The 17831-nt window shown below is 60.4% G+C and overlaps 2 protein-coding genes across 10 annotated transcripts in view; one reads left to right on the top strand and one right to left on the bottom strand.

Moving 5' to 3' along the window:
* Tnip1 (TNFAIP3 interacting protein 1) overlaps positions 1 to 10633 on the top strand; it is a 42341-nt gene extending 31708 nt beyond the window's left edge. For 3 of the 9 annotated variants that reach the window (XM_004836656.3, XM_087194579.1, XM_087194578.1), the window contains 7 exons: positions 1785 to 1913; positions 3902 to 4030; positions 4953 to 5078; positions 5476 to 5541; positions 5815 to 6006; positions 6703 to 6793; positions 9987 to 10633. In XM_004836656.3, coding sequence (XP_004836713.2) covers positions 1785 to 1913; positions 3902 to 4030; positions 4953 to 5078; positions 5476 to 5541; positions 5815 to 6006; positions 6703 to 6793; positions 9987 to 10018 — 765 coding nt within the window. In that variant the 3' untranslated portion in view covers positions 10019 to 10633. The other 6 variants (XM_087194575.1, XM_087194580.1, XM_087194576.1 and 3 more) reach the window with 4 other exon arrangements.
* A 550-nt stretch (positions 10634 to 11183) lies between these two features.
* Gpx3 (glutathione peroxidase 3) lies at positions 11184 to 16931 on the bottom strand. The gene is made up of 5 exons (XM_004836654.4): positions 16570 to 16931; positions 12887 to 13040; positions 12430 to 12547; positions 12082 to 12181; positions 11184 to 11883 (listed from the first exon to the last, which is right to left on the bottom strand). The coding sequence occupies exons 1-5, from the start codon at positions 16810 to 16812 to the stop codon at positions 11662 to 11664; spliced, it is 837 nt and encodes a 278-aa protein (XP_004836711.4). The 5' UTR covers positions 16813 to 16931; the 3' UTR covers positions 11184 to 11661.
* Positions 16932 to 17831: the final 900 nt, after the last annotated feature.

The following is a 17831-nucleotide window of genomic DNA, read 5'->3' as shown; positions in this document are numbered from 1 at the left end:
CCTGGGGGCCAAGAGCCAGAGCTGGCACTCGGGGCGGGGCCCTGTCCTTCCTTCTGCCTCAGTCTCCCCTCTGGAAATCAGGCTGGGTTAGCTGTTGCTTTTTGGGTTTTCTTGTTTTCTTTCTGAAGAACTTTGTGTTCAGTTAGAATCTTGGAATCCAGGGAGCTATACCAGGAAGTGTGCAGCGCAGGAGCCATGAGCAGCAGGCTGGGGCTTTGCTCAGCGTGTAGTCCTGAGGCCGCTTGCAGGGCCGGGCCAGGATGGATGTGTCCCACCCTCACATCGCCTCACCAGTGTGTCCCAGGCCCTGGGCACTGTCTAGCCCTCCCAGCGGGCAAGAGGCAGGGCTGAACAGCTCATGAAATAACCGAACGAGTGTAACGTACTGCAGGAGGAAGTCGCAGGGACAGAGTGTGGGGATGTGGGTGCCAGATTCAGTCTGGGGGTGTCAGGGGCCCATGAAGAAACGACGTCTGCTCTGCCAGCCGGGGCCCCCCAGGACTCTGGTGCAGGGTACGGAGGAAGGGCCGTGCGGCTCCCAGGCCCTCCGCATGGTAATTATGGCCCCATGGCTCCCTCCGTGGGAACTGGGCATTGCCAATGCGGACTGCATTCCAGCCCTGCTTCCTCTCCTTAGCATGTGACACCCAGCGGCCTTTCCGGGCGCTCAGCTGTGTCTCAGATCCAGGGAGGGAGGGGCCTCGTCCTCTGCCCTCGTGAGTGCCTGGCACAGCTTGTGACTCGAAGCGGGCTTGATGGCCCTTGGGCCCTTCCCCACGTGGCTGGGGGTAGGTGAGATAAAGCCCTGGGCTCTGACAGCTCTTCCCTGTCGGCTGAGGAGCCGTTTACAGACAAGTGTGGCTCTGAGCGACAGAGGCCTGCTTCACCCTAGAGCCTGCTGAGTGGGGAGTCCACAGCGACCCCCATGCACCTCCAGCCGCCCAGTGGTTTGGAGAATGCTGACTGTGGGACCCACGGGCTGGGCAGAGCCTGGCCTGTGGCCTGTCCTCCTCCACGCGCGCGAGTGCATCACTGGCAGGTGTTGGCGGGCGGCAGATGAAGGGTCGAGCTGCGGGGAGCACCTCCCGGCCCTGCCCCATGCAGCCCCCAGCCGGGCCCTCCTCCGTCTCGGTGCCTCTTCCCACATCCGTCCACGTCCGCACACGTGGCCTCCACGGAAGGAGGGAGCCGTGGGACTAGGCAAGCTGGGCTCCCAAGTGGCTGCCTTGGGCCTCCTCCCCGTGCCGGGCGAGGCCGGGCCTGCTGCTCCTGTGCCCTCCCGGCTGTGGCACAGAAGCCGGAAGTCTCTGGTGGGCGTGGGAGGGCCGCTCGGCTCTGGGGACCCTTCTCCCAGCCCCCATCTGTGTCTGGCTCTGGAGGAGACCGTCTGCCAAGGGCTGCATTTAGGCTCAGACATAAGCCCTGAAGGGCCCCTGAGGTGTTGCGCACAGTTCACCCTCAGGGTCGCAGCGGGCTCCGGTGTGAGTCTGGCTGGAACATGGCATGCAGAGAGGATGCCGTGCTCAGACTGGGGCTTGGAGCCCTGCGAGGCACCTCTGAGCCCCGTGTTATGAGCCCCTGCCCCTGGCCTGTAAGTAAGCTCAGAACTCAGACACCAGGCCTTCTCTGTGCGGGCCAGGCGGCCCTTTCTGCACCTCCCGGTGCCATGTGAGTGATGAAGCGAGGTGGTGGCCGAGCAGGGAGAGGCAGCGCTCATGAGGAGGGCCTGCAGGCTGGCAGGAGTCCTGAGGAGCCCCCGCTTACCTACCTCATGCTCCCTGCAGACCGACAAAGAGCAGCTGACTGCGGAGGCCAAGGAGCTGCGCCAGAAGGTCAAGCACCTGCAGGACCAGCTGAGCCCCCTCACCCGGCAGCGCGAGTACCAGGAGAAGGAGATCCAGCGGCTCAACAAGGTGGGCGCCTGGCTGCCCTAGATGGAGAGGGCCTCCTCTCGATGCTGCCCCGCTCAGGGACTGCACACTGAGCCGGTGTGACGGCCCCAGCCTCCCCGGCCACCCCTCCTCAGGGCCGGCACGTGCTGCTCTTCCCAGGGCCCCAGCTGGCCACCCCTGCCTTGGCATCCCTCGCTCAGTGGATTCTTCCCTGTTCCGTGCTCCTAGTGCCAGCAACGTGCATGAGCCCTCACACCACCATCTTCTGCCTCACTGGGGAGTGCAGCCCTATCAGGCGGTAGATCCCGGCCTTGCTCAGTGTTCAGGAAGTGCCCACTGGAGGAGGCGACCGTGCGAAGTGGATGTGCCCACACAGGGCATCCAGCGTGGGTGCTGGCTGAGGCAGAAACCCTCTGACCTAGCCAGGCTGAATGGCGGTGGGACGGGGCAGGCCTGGGGCTGATTCCAGTACCGGCTTAGCCAGCGCAGGCGCTGGGCCTTGTTCTTGCTATCTGGCTCCACCCATTCTTGTCCTGCTCTCCCTGCAGTGCAGGGTGGGGGCTGCTGCCGACCGGAAGGATGGATGGAGCTTGGAGAGGAGGTGTTCTCTGCAGGCCTGGGGGATTGTTGAGCTTGTGGCTCAGCTTCTGGTTCCGTGCCGACGGTTTTCCTTTCTTTCGCTCTGCCTCTGGCCCGAGTTTGGCTTTGCCTGGCCCGAGCCCTGCTGTCTGGTTGGATTCTGTGTGGGCACTCACTGTGCCCAGTCCAGGCGCCGCGGGACCTGTTTCCACGGGGGAGGAGTGTGTGTCCGGTGGCTTGGCGGGACCCTGTCCATGCTACTCACTGTGAGGGGAACCTCTAGGTTTTCTTGGCAGAGTTGGGGACGGGGACACTTGTGTGGCTGAGCCGAGCAGGGCGGGCGGCCTGCCATGCCTGTCACCCAGGCAAGTCTCTCCCTGTCCTGGGCCTCAGCCTGCTCATTTAGGAGATGGGCCGGGGCAGGAGGCTGAGTGGAGCGGTTGCCTCCCCTCAGAGCACACTGAATGGTCTCCTGGCTCAGCGCCTTCCTTGGGCCCAGGCCCCAGCTGGAGAATCTGCCTTCTCGTCCTGCCAAGCACGGCAGGCAGGGCCGAGGCCTGGCGGGGGTGAAGCCCAGGTGCTGCTCAGGGTGACTGGCCTGGAGAGGCTCCAGAGTCCTGAAGGAGCATGCAGCACGGCAGGCGGCAAGGGCAGCTCTCGGAGACCTTCAGGATGAAGGAGCAGGCACGGCGCCACACTCCTGTAGTCCCTGCTTCTCAGGATGAGGCGGCTGACTGCGAGTTGGAGGCAGCCTGGGCTACGGAGCGAGAGACCCTGCCACAGAGAACAGGGAGAAGATGCAAGCACACCGTTCACATACAGGACTGTTACTCGAACACGAAGACTCGCTGGTTTTACTTTCAGAATGTTACTTGTTGATGTTTCGGTGTATCTTCAGTGTGAGAAAGGTGGAGGTTAAAATCCAGGCTGGTAACCTGGAGGCTGGGGGAGAGCCTCGGAGCTGCACAGCCGGGCAGGGCAGCTGTCAGAGACTGAGTCCCCCACACTTAGGTTTCCTCCTGGCCCAGGTGCCAGGACCTGAGCCTCCCGCTCAGAGAACAAGACCCCCACCACAAGGACCCCGGTTAGCCCTGGCCAAGGTCGCACACTGGGTTCAAATCCCTGCGTTGCCGCTCACTCGCTGTGTGGCCTTGGACAAGCACTTTGGGTCTCAAGCCTCCGCTTTCACATCTGAGACGCAGGAGTGAGGGAGGCAGTTGGGTCTCCTCCTCCGACGCCTGGAGCGGCTTCCACCAAATGCGTGTGTAGAAAGTTAGGTCACGCTCTGTGGGAACAGTGCTGCTGATGGTGGTGATTCCTGTCATTGTGAGTGAGAAGAGGGTCCCTGAGGATGACCCCAAGGGCCCTGACCTCCCGGCTTTTAGTTGTCCCTTCGCTGATGGCTCTGTCCCTTCTCTCCCTGACCCCAGGCCCTGGAGGAAGCACTGAGCATCTGCACCTCCCCATCATCCCCAGCAGCGTTCGGGAGCCCAGAAGGGGCCGGCAGCCTCCTAAGGAAGCAGGAGCTGGCCACGCAGAATGAGTTGCTGAAGCAGCAGGTGAGGATCGGGGGAGCTGGAGCCCCCCTTTCCTGAGGTCCAGGGAGGTCTTGGAGTCAGGGGGACCTGTAATGAGCGGCCCACGTCCGTGTCCCTGCTTAAGTCCCTCCTGTGCCGCCTTTACGATTTAGCCCTCTCTGCTGCACTGGCTCTTGCTCACCTGCTATGTAAAATATAAATTTTAAGTACATGTATTTAAAAGGGAACTTTCTTTCATTACTATAAATGGAAGAACCTATGTATTTGCCGCAAATTGAAGAGATACTCTCTCTTTGAGAGACACAGAGGACCGGAAGCAGAGTGAAAGGCTCTGGCTTCCCCTGCTGTTCTTTGCATCCTCCTAAACCATCCTGCTCGCACTCAGCGCCTGTGATCGGCAGTGAGGAGGCAACCCACAGGATCCCTAGCCGGCCCTGCCTGGATCCCCAGAGCCCTGCTGCAGGCTGCCCTGGGTCTCAGAGCCAGCAGACCACAGGCCACTTTGGCCACCCTGGGTCTGTGCCTCTGCCTCTTTGGGCCTCACCAGATGCAAGGATCGCACTGGTCCATGGCTTTTCATCTTTTTTTTTTTTTCTTTTTTTTTTTTTTTGGTACTGGGGATCGAACTTGGGACCTTGCGCTTTCGAGGCAGGCGACGGAACCACTGAGCTAATTCCCCGGCCCTTCATCTTTTTTTTTTAAGCCATGAATTTTTGTTGAAATAAGGTCCTACCGTGAAGTCAGAACATAAGCTAGAGGGATGGGAGCCGTTCTGCTCCAGGCTGGGCGTGTGGGCAGGCAGTGCAGCCCTCCCGCCCGTGGGGAAGCCCAGGACTGGGCGAAGCCAGCCCTGATGCCAGCGGCCCCCGCCGGAGCATGGGGTCCGAGGCTGCGAGGGAGGCAGCCTCGCTCAGTGCTGCCCTCCTCTGCCCACCGCATGCAGGTGAAGATCTTTGAGGAGGACTTCCAGAGGGAGCGCAGTGACCGGGAGCGCATGAACGAGGAGAAGGAGGAGCTGAAGAAGCAGGTGGAGAAGCTGCAGGCCCAGGTCACCTTGTCAAACACCCAGGTGGGGCACCGGCACCGAGGAGGCCTGTCCCCATGGGGAGAGAAGGGTTGGAGGGGCTTGCTGTCCCCTTCCACCCGGACCTGCAGGTCCTTTGCCCTCTCTGGCCCCTGTGCAGTGCCGAGGTCTGAGTCCGAGACACTCGGCTTTGACTGCCAGTCACTTGATGCTTAGAGAAGCAAACTTAGGAACTGACCCTGGCCTCCCGCTCGTCACAGAATGGAACTAGATGTTGGTAGGAAAGCCCGGAAGCCGCACACCCCGACCTTTGTCCAGCCGCCCACAGAGAGCAGGCCTCAGCCGGACTCCTGCCCTTCCCGGGGTCCCCTGGGGTGAAACTGGTCCACTGCCCAGGCCAGGGAACCACCTGTGTCAACGAGTTTCTCCCTCTCTTCTCCAGCTGAAAGCATTGAAAGAGGAGGAGAAGGCAAAAGAAGCCCTGAGACAGCAGAAGAGGAAAGCCAAGGTGAGCAGCTGCAGCGCCTGTCCGGTGGGGAGCGAAGGGGGAGACGGTCTGAGGTCCTCTGCGGCACGAGCCGGTCATCTGTCCTCGCACCCACCCTCCATGCCCACAGAGCAGATCTCCATGCTGTGTACCGGGCTGTTCCTTCCCAGCGTTCCATGCCCGCATCCCTGACCTCCGTGCCCTCCGAGGGCTGGGATTCTGGAAGCGGGGAGGGGAGGTGGTGTCACTGCGAGAGTCTTGCCAGGCAGAGCCACATGCGAGCCTTCCTTGCAGGCCTCGGGAGAGCGCTACCATGCGGAGCCCCACGCAGAGCACATCTGCGGGGCCTACCCCTATGCCTACCCGCCCATGCCAGCCATGGTGCCGCATCACGGCTACGAGGACTGGTCCCAGATCCGCTACCCCCCGCCCCCCATGGGCATGGACCACCCGCCCCCGATCCCAGGCTCACGCCTCTACCATCTGGTGAGTCTGCCCCTCCCCGGGGCGCTGGAGACCCTTGCCAGGGAGCGAGATCTGTGAGGACTTCGGACACTGCAGCCTCAGCACTTCCTGTCTGTGGGCAGCATTGGGCAGAGGCCCGGGGGCAAGGGGTCTTCACCTGGGGGCCAGCATCCCTGGGGCAGATGGAGAGGTTGAGAGAGACGCAGGGGAGGAAGGAGGTCAGAGTGTGCACTTGACTCCGTCATCCCCACAGGCACCAGCTTCCAGAACTTGGCTGTGTTTCTTTCCTTTTGCTCCTCTTTCTCTTTTCCTCTTCTTTTCTCCGATTTTGCTTTCTTTCCTTTTCTCTTACTATTTCTTTCTCCAAAAATGCCATCATCTGGCCCTCTTCTCCAGTCCCTCTGCCACAACCCCAGTCTGCCCGGAAAGTCACTGCTGTCCTCTCCAGTGTCCCCCGGGTGACTTCTTTGTACTCTGGAGCAGAGTGTAAGCCAAAGAGCTCGGCCACTCAGAGCCAAGCCTGGCCCCTTTCCTAGCTGGGTAACATTTATTTCCTACCCTTCTGAGCTTTAGTGTCCTCACTGGGAATGTTAGCCTGGACATTTCTGAGGATTCGGTTGTACTTGGTTAATGTATATCTAGTTCTACACCGGCATGATGGCTGCTGTTGCAATTTTCAAGTGTGGCTGTGGATTATTAAGTGTGCTTTTGTTGTAGCCAGAGTACACCTGGCGCCCACCCTGTGGCAGTGTGCGGAATCAGAGCTCCCAAGTGATCGACGTGTCTGCAGCCCGGCCCACAGAACCAGGTAGGAGTGGTCCCTTGTCCCGAGGCTTGGCTCCCAATGGGGGAGACCGCTCTTTACCTGCCTGGATCGGCCCAGTTTGGAAATGCTGCTGCTGCTGTCCGACCTTGGTGGAGGAAAGACTGGCTTCCTAAACTGGTGTTGAAAAGTTCACTGCAGGGCGGTGGGACTGCAACCATTCGGTCAGTTTAGTTTGTTGCCTTCATGCCAGGCCCCATGCTGGGTCAGGGGTGCTGAGATGCCAGAAGCAGACACAGCCTCTGCCCCTGTGGACCTGCTGTCTAGTGGTCTAGGGAGGCAGAAAGGGATTTTAAAAGCCACACAGCAGGTTGCATTGATGAGCAAGAACAGGTTTCCGTGAGAGCAGGGAATTGGGGGCCCTGACCTGGAATAGGGGCTGAGGAAAGCTTTCCTGGGGGCTGATATCCGAGTTCAGACCCTCAGAATGAGTGGCGTTAACTGGGGGAAGAAGTAGGGGTGGAAGATGTTCTTGCAGAAAATGCCAGACAGCTTCCTGTTCCCAGGACAAAAGAGCTGACCTAATTTATAAGGCAGAAAGGTTTATTTTGGCTTACAGTTCCAGTCCATGGTCACTTGGTCCTGTTGCTTTGGGGCTGTGGCGGGACTGCACAAGGCGAGAGCACTTGGCACGTCACGGCAGCTGGGAGACACAGGGAGAGCCTGGGGCCCCGGCATCCTCTTCAAATGCACCCCAGTGACACTAGGCCCCACCTGCTAAAGATCCCACCGTCTCCAGCAGCACGACAGGCTGCTGACTGTGGATCATCAGAGGGTGTTTAAGACCCAGCTGTCACATGCCACCTCTGTCCCCCAAAGGCTCAGAATGCAGAATGTATTCAGTCCATCCCCAAAGGCACCAGAGTCTTCACTACTCCAGCATTGCCGGGAAGTCCAAAGTCTCCAAGACTCAAGGCAAACTCAGCTGTGAACCCCTATAAAAATTAAAAAGAAATTTCCCTATTTCCAGCATCCAGTAGTGGGATGTACACTCTTATTCCCAGAGAGAGGAGTGGGGCCACAGAAAGGAAGGATCCGATCAAAGCCAGACGGAAGCCCAGCACGGCAGACGTGAGCCCTGCAGCTCTGTATTCAGAGCTTGGTGTCAGTTCCTGGGGACGGAGCAGCCCCACCCCTGCGTCCTGGCCAGCTGCAGCCCACATGGCCCGTCAGGCGGGCGGTCCACGCTCCTGGCGTCGAGGAGCTGGGTCCCCTTTTGGCACTGGCTTCACTTTCACAGCCGTGTCCTCCAGCCTGACAGGAGCTGCTTGCAGTGGATGGGTCCCTGCTGACTCTTGGGACGCCCTCAGGCCACTTGCTGTGGGCCCGGAGGACACTGCTTCTTCTCAGTGACACCAAGCCTCACTGTCCTTGGCAGGAACCTTATGTGTGCTGCTTTTCTAGACAAACTGCAAGTGTTTCTTACCTGTGTGCTCTGCTTTCTTGCTCCTCATTCTCACAGTAAATCTGGCTGAAAGCAGCCATCAGTACCCATGCCACTGCTGGTATCTGTGCTGCCTTGAAGTCTCCCAGAGAATCATCCGTCACCTGTAGACTCAGCCTCGGACGTGTCTCGGAGAATAGACAGCATTGTAGGCAGGCTCTTTGCCAGAGTGGAACCTGAGTAGCCTCCGGTACAGTTTCTAGCAGAGTCATTTCCACCTGGAGCCTTGGAAGCAGTTTTTACTGTCACCTTCTGGCAGCATTCTGGTCCTCCGAGTCCTCAGCAGGCCACCCATTAGTGTCTCTCACAGCACTGGAAGTCTCTCTTCCAAGCCACTTCTCCAGACTGCCAGATTCCTCCCCCAGAGCAGGCCCAGAGCTTTCTGAACCACATCACCAGGGACAGTCACAGCCGTGACCCATTCTCAGGACCAGTTTGTGAGCCAGCTGTCTGCCATGGGACAGAACACCTGAGAGTCAGTTTACCAGGGGGAGAGACTTATTCTGGCTCACAGTGATCACTTCGGGCCTGTGGCAGTGCCATCATGGTGGGAGGTGTGGCAGGGGTCTCATGGCAGTCAGGAAGCAAACAGAAAGAGGAAGGGGCCAGGCTCCCAACTGTGCCTTTAAAGGCATCCCCCAGTGAGCCTCTGTCCTCCGGCTAGGCCCTTCCTCCTGGAAGTCCCATCATATCTCAGTGATGCCACAGGCTGGTGGGCCTTGGGGGGACATTACAGTCCAGACCACAGCAGCGTGGTAGGACGGAAGGAAGGTGGCCAGCTTAAGGATCTGAGGGAAAGCCAGCATGGCTGCTGAGAAGATGCTCGGAAGGAGAAGGGCAAGGCAGGGAGAGAGTCATGGGCAGGGCCTTGTGGAGCATGGTAGGACCAGGCTGTGCTCTAAGTGTGGTGTGGAGTTGTTGGACATTTTAAAGCAGAGTGGCACGAGCAGTTCAGACAGTACTCTCTGGTCAAGTCCGCCATGGAAGTGGAAGGGACTCAAGCCACGTTTACTAGTCAGGAGGAGACTTCGGGCCCTAATGGCTGCCCTTGCCCCCGTTGGGACTCTGGTGGGGCAGGAGGCACTCCTTCACCTAGCGGACTCTGGGAGTGTATCTCTCGTGTGGAAGTGGTAGGGAGGGCCAGTTCATCTCGGCACCAGCAGGAACTTTCTAGAGAACAGTGCAGAAGTGGGGCTGACTTGCTCAGGACAGTGAGCAGAGGCTGGAGGATGGATGATTAGTGGGAGGGTCTGGTGCCTGGAAAAGGGACTGCGCTGGGTCCTGCTCCCAGGGGCCTGGAGCCCTCGGGGGCTGCTTGGGTGAGTGGCCAAGGGCAGCCTGGTGGGCAGGGCTGATGCCTCACTTCTGCATCTAGAGCCAGGCTGGCTGGGTTCATACCCCGCTCCACTGCATCCTGGATCTGAGAATTCAGCAGGTCTTTTCCAGCACTGCCTGCGCCCCTACCCTGCTCCATGAAGGGTCCTAAGCAGCCACCCCCAGGGCTGCATGAGGGGCCACAGCTGCCAAGGCACAGCCTGCACTGAGGTGCACTCCGTAACTCACTGTTGTTTTCACTGGTACTGAATTGGCTTCCATGTAAGGCTTTAAAACTAACCATGCCACCTAATTTTTAAGTCCTCAAAACTTTTGTTTACTTAAGAGTCTGCAAAAAATGACTGTGAGGGGCCTCAGTGAGACTGGATTGTGTCATTTGGCTCCACCTTCATCTTGCAGAGCTGGCTGACCTCAGATTACCGAAAAGCTAGAGGCTGCATGCCCTGTGCAGCCAGAGCCTCAGCGGGCAGGAGGCTGGGATGGGCCTCACCTCACACCTCCAGCCCTGCAGCCCTGAGGAGCTCCCACCTGGCTCCTCTTCCTCTTCGGGCGTGACACGGAGAAGCTCCCTGCCTTGCCTCCCCACCGCATGGAGAGGCCTCGGCAGGCTGCCGTCCTGTGCTGAAGCCGCAGGATGTCCATCCTGAGAGCGAGGTGCAGCTGGGACCCCTTCCCCTGAAAGCCTCCACAGAAGCGGTTCTGGCCCCTCGGTGCCAGGTCCGGTTTACGAGTATGTGTGAGCTTTGCTCCGAGCTCTGCAGCAGGCCTGCCCCATGCCCATCCCTATCCCTCTGTGAGGAGCTGCAGGAAGAGTGGGTTCTCCAGAGCAGAACAGTCGGACAGAGGTGCTGTCCACCTCCACCCAGACAGCCTGGCCAGAGCCTCCACCCCCAAACGCAGGCCACTGCAGCCACATCCGCAGAGGGGCCCTGGGCCCTGCCCCCGCAGCTGGAAAGGTGTGGTGTCTGAGGACCACGCAGGGGTGGCTTCTGACCCTACACACCTATTTGCACAAATCTTGGACATAAAGCCAAGTTGGAAACCAACATCCTGTGACTGGTGTTTTATGTTCCTGCTTCTGCACCTCTCCCACGTTCCCTGAGAGCAGCACCAGAGGGAGGACCTGGGAGGGCGTCGGGGCCCTGGCTGTGGGTGCTGCCTCTGCCCACCCATCAGGAGGCCTGCCTTCGAACAGGAAGGTGAGCTGGTGGAGCCCACACACCAGCAGGAACCAGAGCCAGCCTCGGGGCGTGTCTGTTGTGAAGCATGCAGGTTAGGCACCCCAGGTCCTCAGAAAGCAGTGTGATGGCCCGCACCTGTAATCCCAGCGCTCAGGAGGCAGAGGCAGGAGGATCGCCACGAGTTGGAGACCAGCCTGGACTACATAGTTCAAGGCCAGCCTGAGCTACGTAGCCAGACCCTGTCTCGCCCCCCGCCCCAAAAGTCTGTTACTTACACACACTTACGTTAACTATATCATGTGTTTTCCCCGCGGCCCAGGCGGGGCCCTGAGCACCGCCTCTCCTCTCCTCGCCACCCTCCGCCCCTCCCGCACCCCCCTGGATGGCCGCAAATGAAGCACCACGGAGGCTCGGCTGCTGCAGAGAAGCCTTTACTGGGCAGACGGGTTGACGGGGGAACAGGGCAGGGGAGGGCAGAGGGCACGACCTCCGCAGAGGCAGGGGCGGCGTCCCTGCCGGGGCTCAGCCTGAATGCACAAGGGCTGGCCCGGGACAGGCTCAGGGGGGGCCCGCCCTCCGGGCTTCGGGCCCCTCCCTCATGCGGACGCCCCGCGCCCTGCTCTCGAGCTGGCGGCCTGGGCGGGGTCGCGGGAGGCCCTTCGGGAAGGAGCGGCTGCGGCGGCGAGGCCCAGGCGGAGGCCGGAAGCCTGTGCACTGCGGCGGCGCCGCCGGGCGAGCGGAAGTCCAGGTCAGCGGGGTAGCGGACCTGGTTTAGGGCTCGCGAACTGTTGCCATGGGGACAGCGGGAGGAGCCGCGGTGTCGCTCCCGGGCGGGCCGGGTGAGGAGCGCGGGAGGACGGCGGTGGGCAGGGGCAGGGGCCGGGGGGGGGCGGCTACTTCCCCGGGGCCAGCAGGGCGGCCTGCCGCCTCATGTGGGCCAGGATGTCCACCTTGACGCTGCCCACCGTGGTGCGGTGGTACCAGCGCATGACGGGCTTGCCGTCGGGCCCCACCAAGAACTTCTCGAAGTTCCAGCGGATGTCGTGGATCTTCATGGGTTCCCAGAAGAGACGGCTGGGCGAGCCCAGGAGCTCGGCGGTGGGAGGGCAGGAGTTCTGGGGCGGGAGAAAGCAGGGCCTTAGCGCGGCGCCCCTGCCGGATCCCGGACGGAGGAGGGGCGGTTTGGGCCGAGCCGTCGGCTGTGACTGGTGATGAGGCCCAGGGCCGCTCGGGCCTCACCCCCGCCGGTTGGGTGGGCAGCGGGTGGGCAGTGGGTGGCCTAGCGCCCGGGCTGGGGGAGGCCGCTCACGCACCTTCAGGAACGTGTAGAACTTCTGCTCTTTCTCCCCATTTACGTCCCCTTTCTCAAAGAGCTGGAAGTTAGGAACGAAGCCTCTGCCTGGCCGGACATACCTATGAGTGGGGGTCCCGCGGGGAGGCGCAGGGCTTAGAAAGGAGGGAAGGGACCGGCCGGGAGGGAGCACCCGGAGCCGAGCGCCCTGAAGGGCAGGAGCAGAACTGAGCCCTCCTGGTGCCCTCCTGGTGCCCTCCTGACCACACACCTCAGTGCCCCGCCGTGCCGTGCTCCCCCACTGTCCCCATCGGCCCCTCCTCCGGCCCTGCCTTCCCTCATTCCTCGGAGGGGCTCCTCCTGCACTCACTTGAGGCTGGGGAGGATCTCGGAGTTCTCTCCTGGCTCCTGTTTTCCGAATTGGTTGCAGGGGAAGCCCAGAACCACCAGGCCGAAGGGCTCAAGCTCCTCCTGTAGTGCATTCAGTTCTGCGGGGAGGGAGAGGGGCGAGGTTGCCTGCTGAGGGGACAGCCGAGGTCACCCAGGCCTGGGGTCACCCTGAGCTACTGGCAGAGCTGGGGCTCAGATCCTGTCCTGCCCCAGACTCGGTGCACCAGGTGGAGGCAGTGAGAAACTTCTTGGCCAGCAGATGCAGCCGGCTGGTGGCCTGCATGCGGCCATCTGGGCGGCTCTCCAGGGTCTCCACGTGCGCACACACAGGAGCACGGGGAGCTAAGACTGGGACTGTCACCCCTGGCCCCTGTGATCTGCATCCCAGTGACAGGAACAGCCCCAGAGGAAGCAGTGGCGGGAGGGTGGGCTCTCACCAAGGTACTGGTCTGTCAGGCCTCAGTAGCTGGCCACGTTGACAAAGAGGATGTATTTGCCACTGTACTTCTTGAAGGGGATGTACTCCTCGCCGTCAATGGTGAGGGCCCCGTACTCATAGATGGTGCCGCTCACGCCGCCATGACACTCAGTCTGGGGGGAGAGACGGCACCAAGAGGAGTTGGAGCCGGAGGAAATGGGCCTTTCTCCACCCTGAGGCCAGCGAGAGTCCAGCAGGGAGAGTGGCCTGCCCAGGACCACACCGAAACCCGGACCTGGACACAGCCAGGATCTCCTGAGTCCTCGTATGAAATAATGATTATGAGCGTGCTCGAGTGTCTAATGAGCAACTTATCCTTACAGTCACGCGCCTCACAAGCACTCAGTAAGCGAGCGCTGTGCAACCCTGGAAATGGCTTCATAATTACCTCCTGTCAGTGCCAGCTTAGGAGCTCTTATGGGGCCTGAGGGAAGCCATCCTGGGCTCCTGGGTGGACTGACAGAGATGGGTTAGGTGGCTGTTGAAACAGTCCAGGCAAGTGATGAGGAGGCCTGAACTAGGCCACTGGGAAGGAAAAAAGGACAGAAAGGAGGAAGCAGTGGGTGGGGAGTGGGCTCCGGAGGCTCCAAGTCTGGAAGACTGGAAAGAAAAAGGCCATCACAAAATAGGGGAGTAGGGCCGGGCCGGGATGGAGAAAGGCCTGCAGCAGGACTCCAGTGCCCGTTAGGGTGAAGGTGCGTGCCCAGCACACTTCCTGTCTGCCCAACTGTGCTCCGTGTCACCCTCTGGGATAAGGAGGGAGGAGACTGGCTTCACCTCCTGCTGCCACTAACTCTGTGTGGGCTCCAGCTGGCCCTGTGTCCTCCCAAGGGCTCCTCGAGCCACACTAGCCATTATGGACCCAAGGACTGGAAAGCATCGCCGCCGTCAGTGGGGCGGGCGGAATGGGGTAACCCGGGAGCCAGCAGGACCCTGGCCATGCCCCAGCCGATGGAATTCTAGGTCTCCTCTTGAAAGGGTGTCCCTGAATCATGACCCTGACTGGGGGGGGGGTCTGGCGGGAAGGAAAGGCCGGAACCCTCGGTGTTAGGAGGCCTCTAAGGTCCCCACGGGCCTCTGTCCAAGGAGAGATACAAAGACCGTACCCAGGCGCCAGGAGAGTGGCAGAGGAGCTGGGCTGCTCAGCCAGCCGTTCCCTCCCTGCTCAGCAATTCGAATTGAGCCTGACATTCCACACCCAGGACTCTGGGCGGGTGCTCAAGGCTGGACCAAGACCCGACCCTCCACACTCCTCCCTCACTTCCGAGGCCCCAGCTGAGGTGGATCCCACCTTACGATGCAAGCACACCAGAGCACGGCAAGCATCCCAGCTGGTCCTGAGTGCTGGCAGCTGGATAGCAACACCCCTAGCAGCTCCATCCTGACCTAAGCACCATCTCTGTGGACTGAGGAGGAGAAAGCCATGTAGCTCAAAGACGGGCCAGGAGCTGCCAGGCTCAGGCTGCGGGTCGGATGAGGCACGGGTAGCCCTGGCACTAGGTTGTGGTCTCCGTGGTGTGGCCTCAGGCAAGTCACTTTCACTCTGCTGCACTGAGGATAATCCCATCTGCTCTCAAAAGGGTTTTGAGGATTTATTGGCAGATCACAACAGGTTTGAAATCCTCTTGAGAGAAATAGGCGTGTCCAGCCTTAGTGGCTCCTCTGGCTGCAGCCAGGGAACAGGGCCCTGAGGTTCCTGCAGGATGGTGGAGAGAGGCCTTGGATGTCACCAGCCAGCAGGCACAAGGTGACCTGCTAGCCATCAGGTCCCCAGGAGGAGGAATGAGTGGTGAAGCCTCCACACTTCCTGCCTGGGCCAGTGAGGGGTCAACGGGTGGCCGTGCCAGGGAGCTGCCAGCCGCGCTCATACTGGGACTTCAGCTGGGCCCCCCAGGATAAGGCCCCTGTCCCTCTCCTCTGGGCCCATGGAACCCTTCAGCCCTGTGTCTCGAACAGGATGGTCAGAGGAGACAGAATTTGAGGGACAAGAGAGGAGAGTCATGCTGGCCTGAGGGCTGGGCCGGGGTGGGGAGGGACCCTCAGCCCCTGGCTAGCGAGGGTTGCTGGTCTGTGCCGTTCTCTCCCATCCTAGCGCACCTTCTGTGCGATCCTGTGACGGGTGCACTGCACTAGAAGGGCGGCCGGAGACCTGTGTCTGGGCCTTGCCACACCTCTGACTGTGCAGACAACCCCGTCCCCTCTCTAGGCCTCCAGCTCCTCCACTGTAAGATGGAATAGAGTCATCCTGTCAAGGGCTCTGCAGCCCTGACGTAAGCCTGTGGTCCCATGACCCTCTCAGCCTAGTTTAGTCACCTAGAAACCAGCGGTTACTAGGATCCTGTGCACATCAGCAGCCATTACTGTCCAGCTTCTGCAAAGTCCTTTGTAGAGCAAGGGCAGGGAGCTGGGCAGTCCCAAGCTGACTGAGGAGGGACTGCAGCAAGGAAAGGAGTTGGAAAGAGGGAAGCATCTCCCTGGAGCTGGCCCCTTTGGGCCCCCATTCAGCGCACACGCCCCCCCCCCCCCATCCTCTTGTCCTGGCTAGGTCCTGGAAGCTGGGGCAGTGGCATCACAGCTCTCAGGACCAGGAGTAGAGATGGGCATGTCCAGGTGTCGCTGGCAGCAAGCCCTGGCTGGCAGCGTGTGATCTGGCCGCATTGCACCCCAAGACTCCTAGAGCACAGTCACCCTGTTCTGAGCCCATCCAGCCTCTCAGAGTTCTGAAGAAAACATGTGGCTATGGCGAGTTTTCCTGGGGCCACCTTTACCTCCAGCCTGCTCGAGGCAGGGCCGGTCTTCCCTTCCGGGCTGTCCCCAGACTGAGGGACAGGGCTGACTCCATAGCCTGGCTTCCCACTGCCCTCCCCACCTCTACTCCACACCCTGAGCGTGAGGCGGGGTCCCATCCCTGCCCGGGAAGACGCCTTCTGATCAGGTGGTGCTAAACAGTAGAAAGGAGTTTGTGACTCTAAGGAGGAGCAGACTAATGGGGTTGAGGCTGAGAACAAGGGGGAAGAACCCTGCTCTTGGATACACCATCATGGGCTTGTAAAATACTAAAGACCCAGAGGCTTTTGGAAACAGAGCCCCAAAGCCTGAGCTTACACAAGCACTTTTTCTTCTGGTCTTTTGGTTTTTGCTGTTAGGGGGTGCAGTTTGAGGCAGGGTCTCACTTTGTAGGTCAAGCTGGCCTTGAACTCACTATGTAGCCTGGGCTGGCCTCAAACTCATGGTGATCCTCCTGCCTCAGCCTCCTGAGTCCTGGGATTAGAGGTGCGGTAAGCATTCCACAAACAGGTTGGGGAGAGCAGGATTGAGGTTTTGGAGACATAAATCTCTGGGTCTGTCTCTACTGATTTCTGCCTTCCCTGCCCTGGGGAGGAGGAAAGGTCTGGCCCCATCCTGCCTCCTATTAACCATGGAGCTAAGCAGGCCTGCCACCCACTCTGGCCCCAGCATCCCCAGCCCCCTAGGGTTACATGCCCTCCTGGGATGGACTGGCCCCGAGAATCCGGGCACGGACAGCAAGCAGGTTGGGTAGACCTCGGTCCCTACTCATTCTGCCCAGCTGCAGCGCCCAGGCCAGACTTAGGGGAGGTGGCAGACGTCGGTCACAGGTGGGGTCCCTGCAGGCTCACTCACCTTGGACTTCTCCTGTCCGAGGCTCCAGGGGACGGAGCCGGCCAGGAGCAGGGACAGGAGGCAGGACGCCCGAAGGAGCCGGGCCATGGCCGCGTTGAGCACTGTCTGACAGCCAGGCTGCCCGTCCGTCTGGGCGTCCGAGCCTTGCAGCCACTTTTCAGGCCTCAGCGATGGCCAATCCATGGCCAGGCAGGGTCCCCCGGCCAATCGCAGGCTGGCTGGGATTTCGGGAGCGAGTAGCATCCGCCCTGCGCTCCACCCAGCCCAGGCCCCAGGCGATGGGGACAGAGCAAGTCTGGGCTGTGACTGACGGGAGTGGGGAGAGGCAGGCAGGAGGCAGACGCTGCTTTTCCCAGCGCAGCCCTGCAAGAGGACTAACAGCACCCAGGGCCCAGGGAAGGCTCCGCCCTGGCAGGCAGTTCTTACTTGGGCTCCGAAACACCCCCTGAGGGTCCTGCCCCGGGTATTGAGGGTTTAAAATTTCAGCAAGGGCTGAAGTGATACCTCTGGGACATTTAGTGCCTATAGGTTGAGTCCTTAAGAAACCAAGTGCTAGTGTGCGGGGATCCCCCACCCCCTCCTGGGATTGAGACACACACACACTTTTCTTTTGAGACTGGGTCTTTTTGTTTTGCCCAGCCTGGCCTCCCGAATAGCTGGGATTTCAAATGCTGGCTAAGGCAGGGGACACTCGTCTGCAAATGGAAATCACACTTGCTGCTTGTGCACTCTTTAAATTTTTAATTGACACATAAAAATTGAATATTTATGTAGGATGTGAGGGACGTGTTCAACCTCCAGTACTGCAAAAAATAAGAAAGAAAAAGAAAACTACGTTTCTTGTGCAGTCTTGAACACATTGCTGTCGCTCTGTGCCTCAGTTTCCCCAGATGAGTGATGACGAGACTAGTCAGTGACCTCTGAGGCGCTCTGACTGGCTGAACAATGTGCAGTGAGTGACAGGGTTCGCCCAGGAGCCCCTTGAGGAGGGGCCCATGCCACCCCCAGCCCAAGGTCTGGCGCAGAACACTGCTGGGCGGATTAATCCATTATCGATTTGCTCTTCTGCTCCAGACCCTTCCGCTCAGGCCCGGCAGCTGCAGGTCTGAGCCGCCCAGGAACCCTCCTGACCCCAGGTGAGGGACCAGGTGGAATCTGCCCCCGCGGGAGCCAGAGAGCTGTCCCCACAGACCGCAGGTGCCCTCCAGACCACCGCGCCGAACCCGCAGAGGCTCACCGGGTAACGAGGATTCTGTGGCCGC

Source organism: Heterocephalus glaber, unplaced genomic scaffold (assembly GCF_053883595.1).
Source record: "Heterocephalus glaber isolate CG9 unplaced genomic scaffold, H.glaber_assembly_v1.0 deba00001606, whole genome shotgun sequence".
Classification (NCBI taxonomy): domain Eukaryota; kingdom Metazoa; phylum Chordata; class Mammalia; order Rodentia; family Bathyergidae; genus Heterocephalus; species Heterocephalus glaber.
The sequence above is the reverse complement of the archived record's forward strand: the minus strand, read 5'-3'. Positions and strand labels throughout refer to the sequence as shown.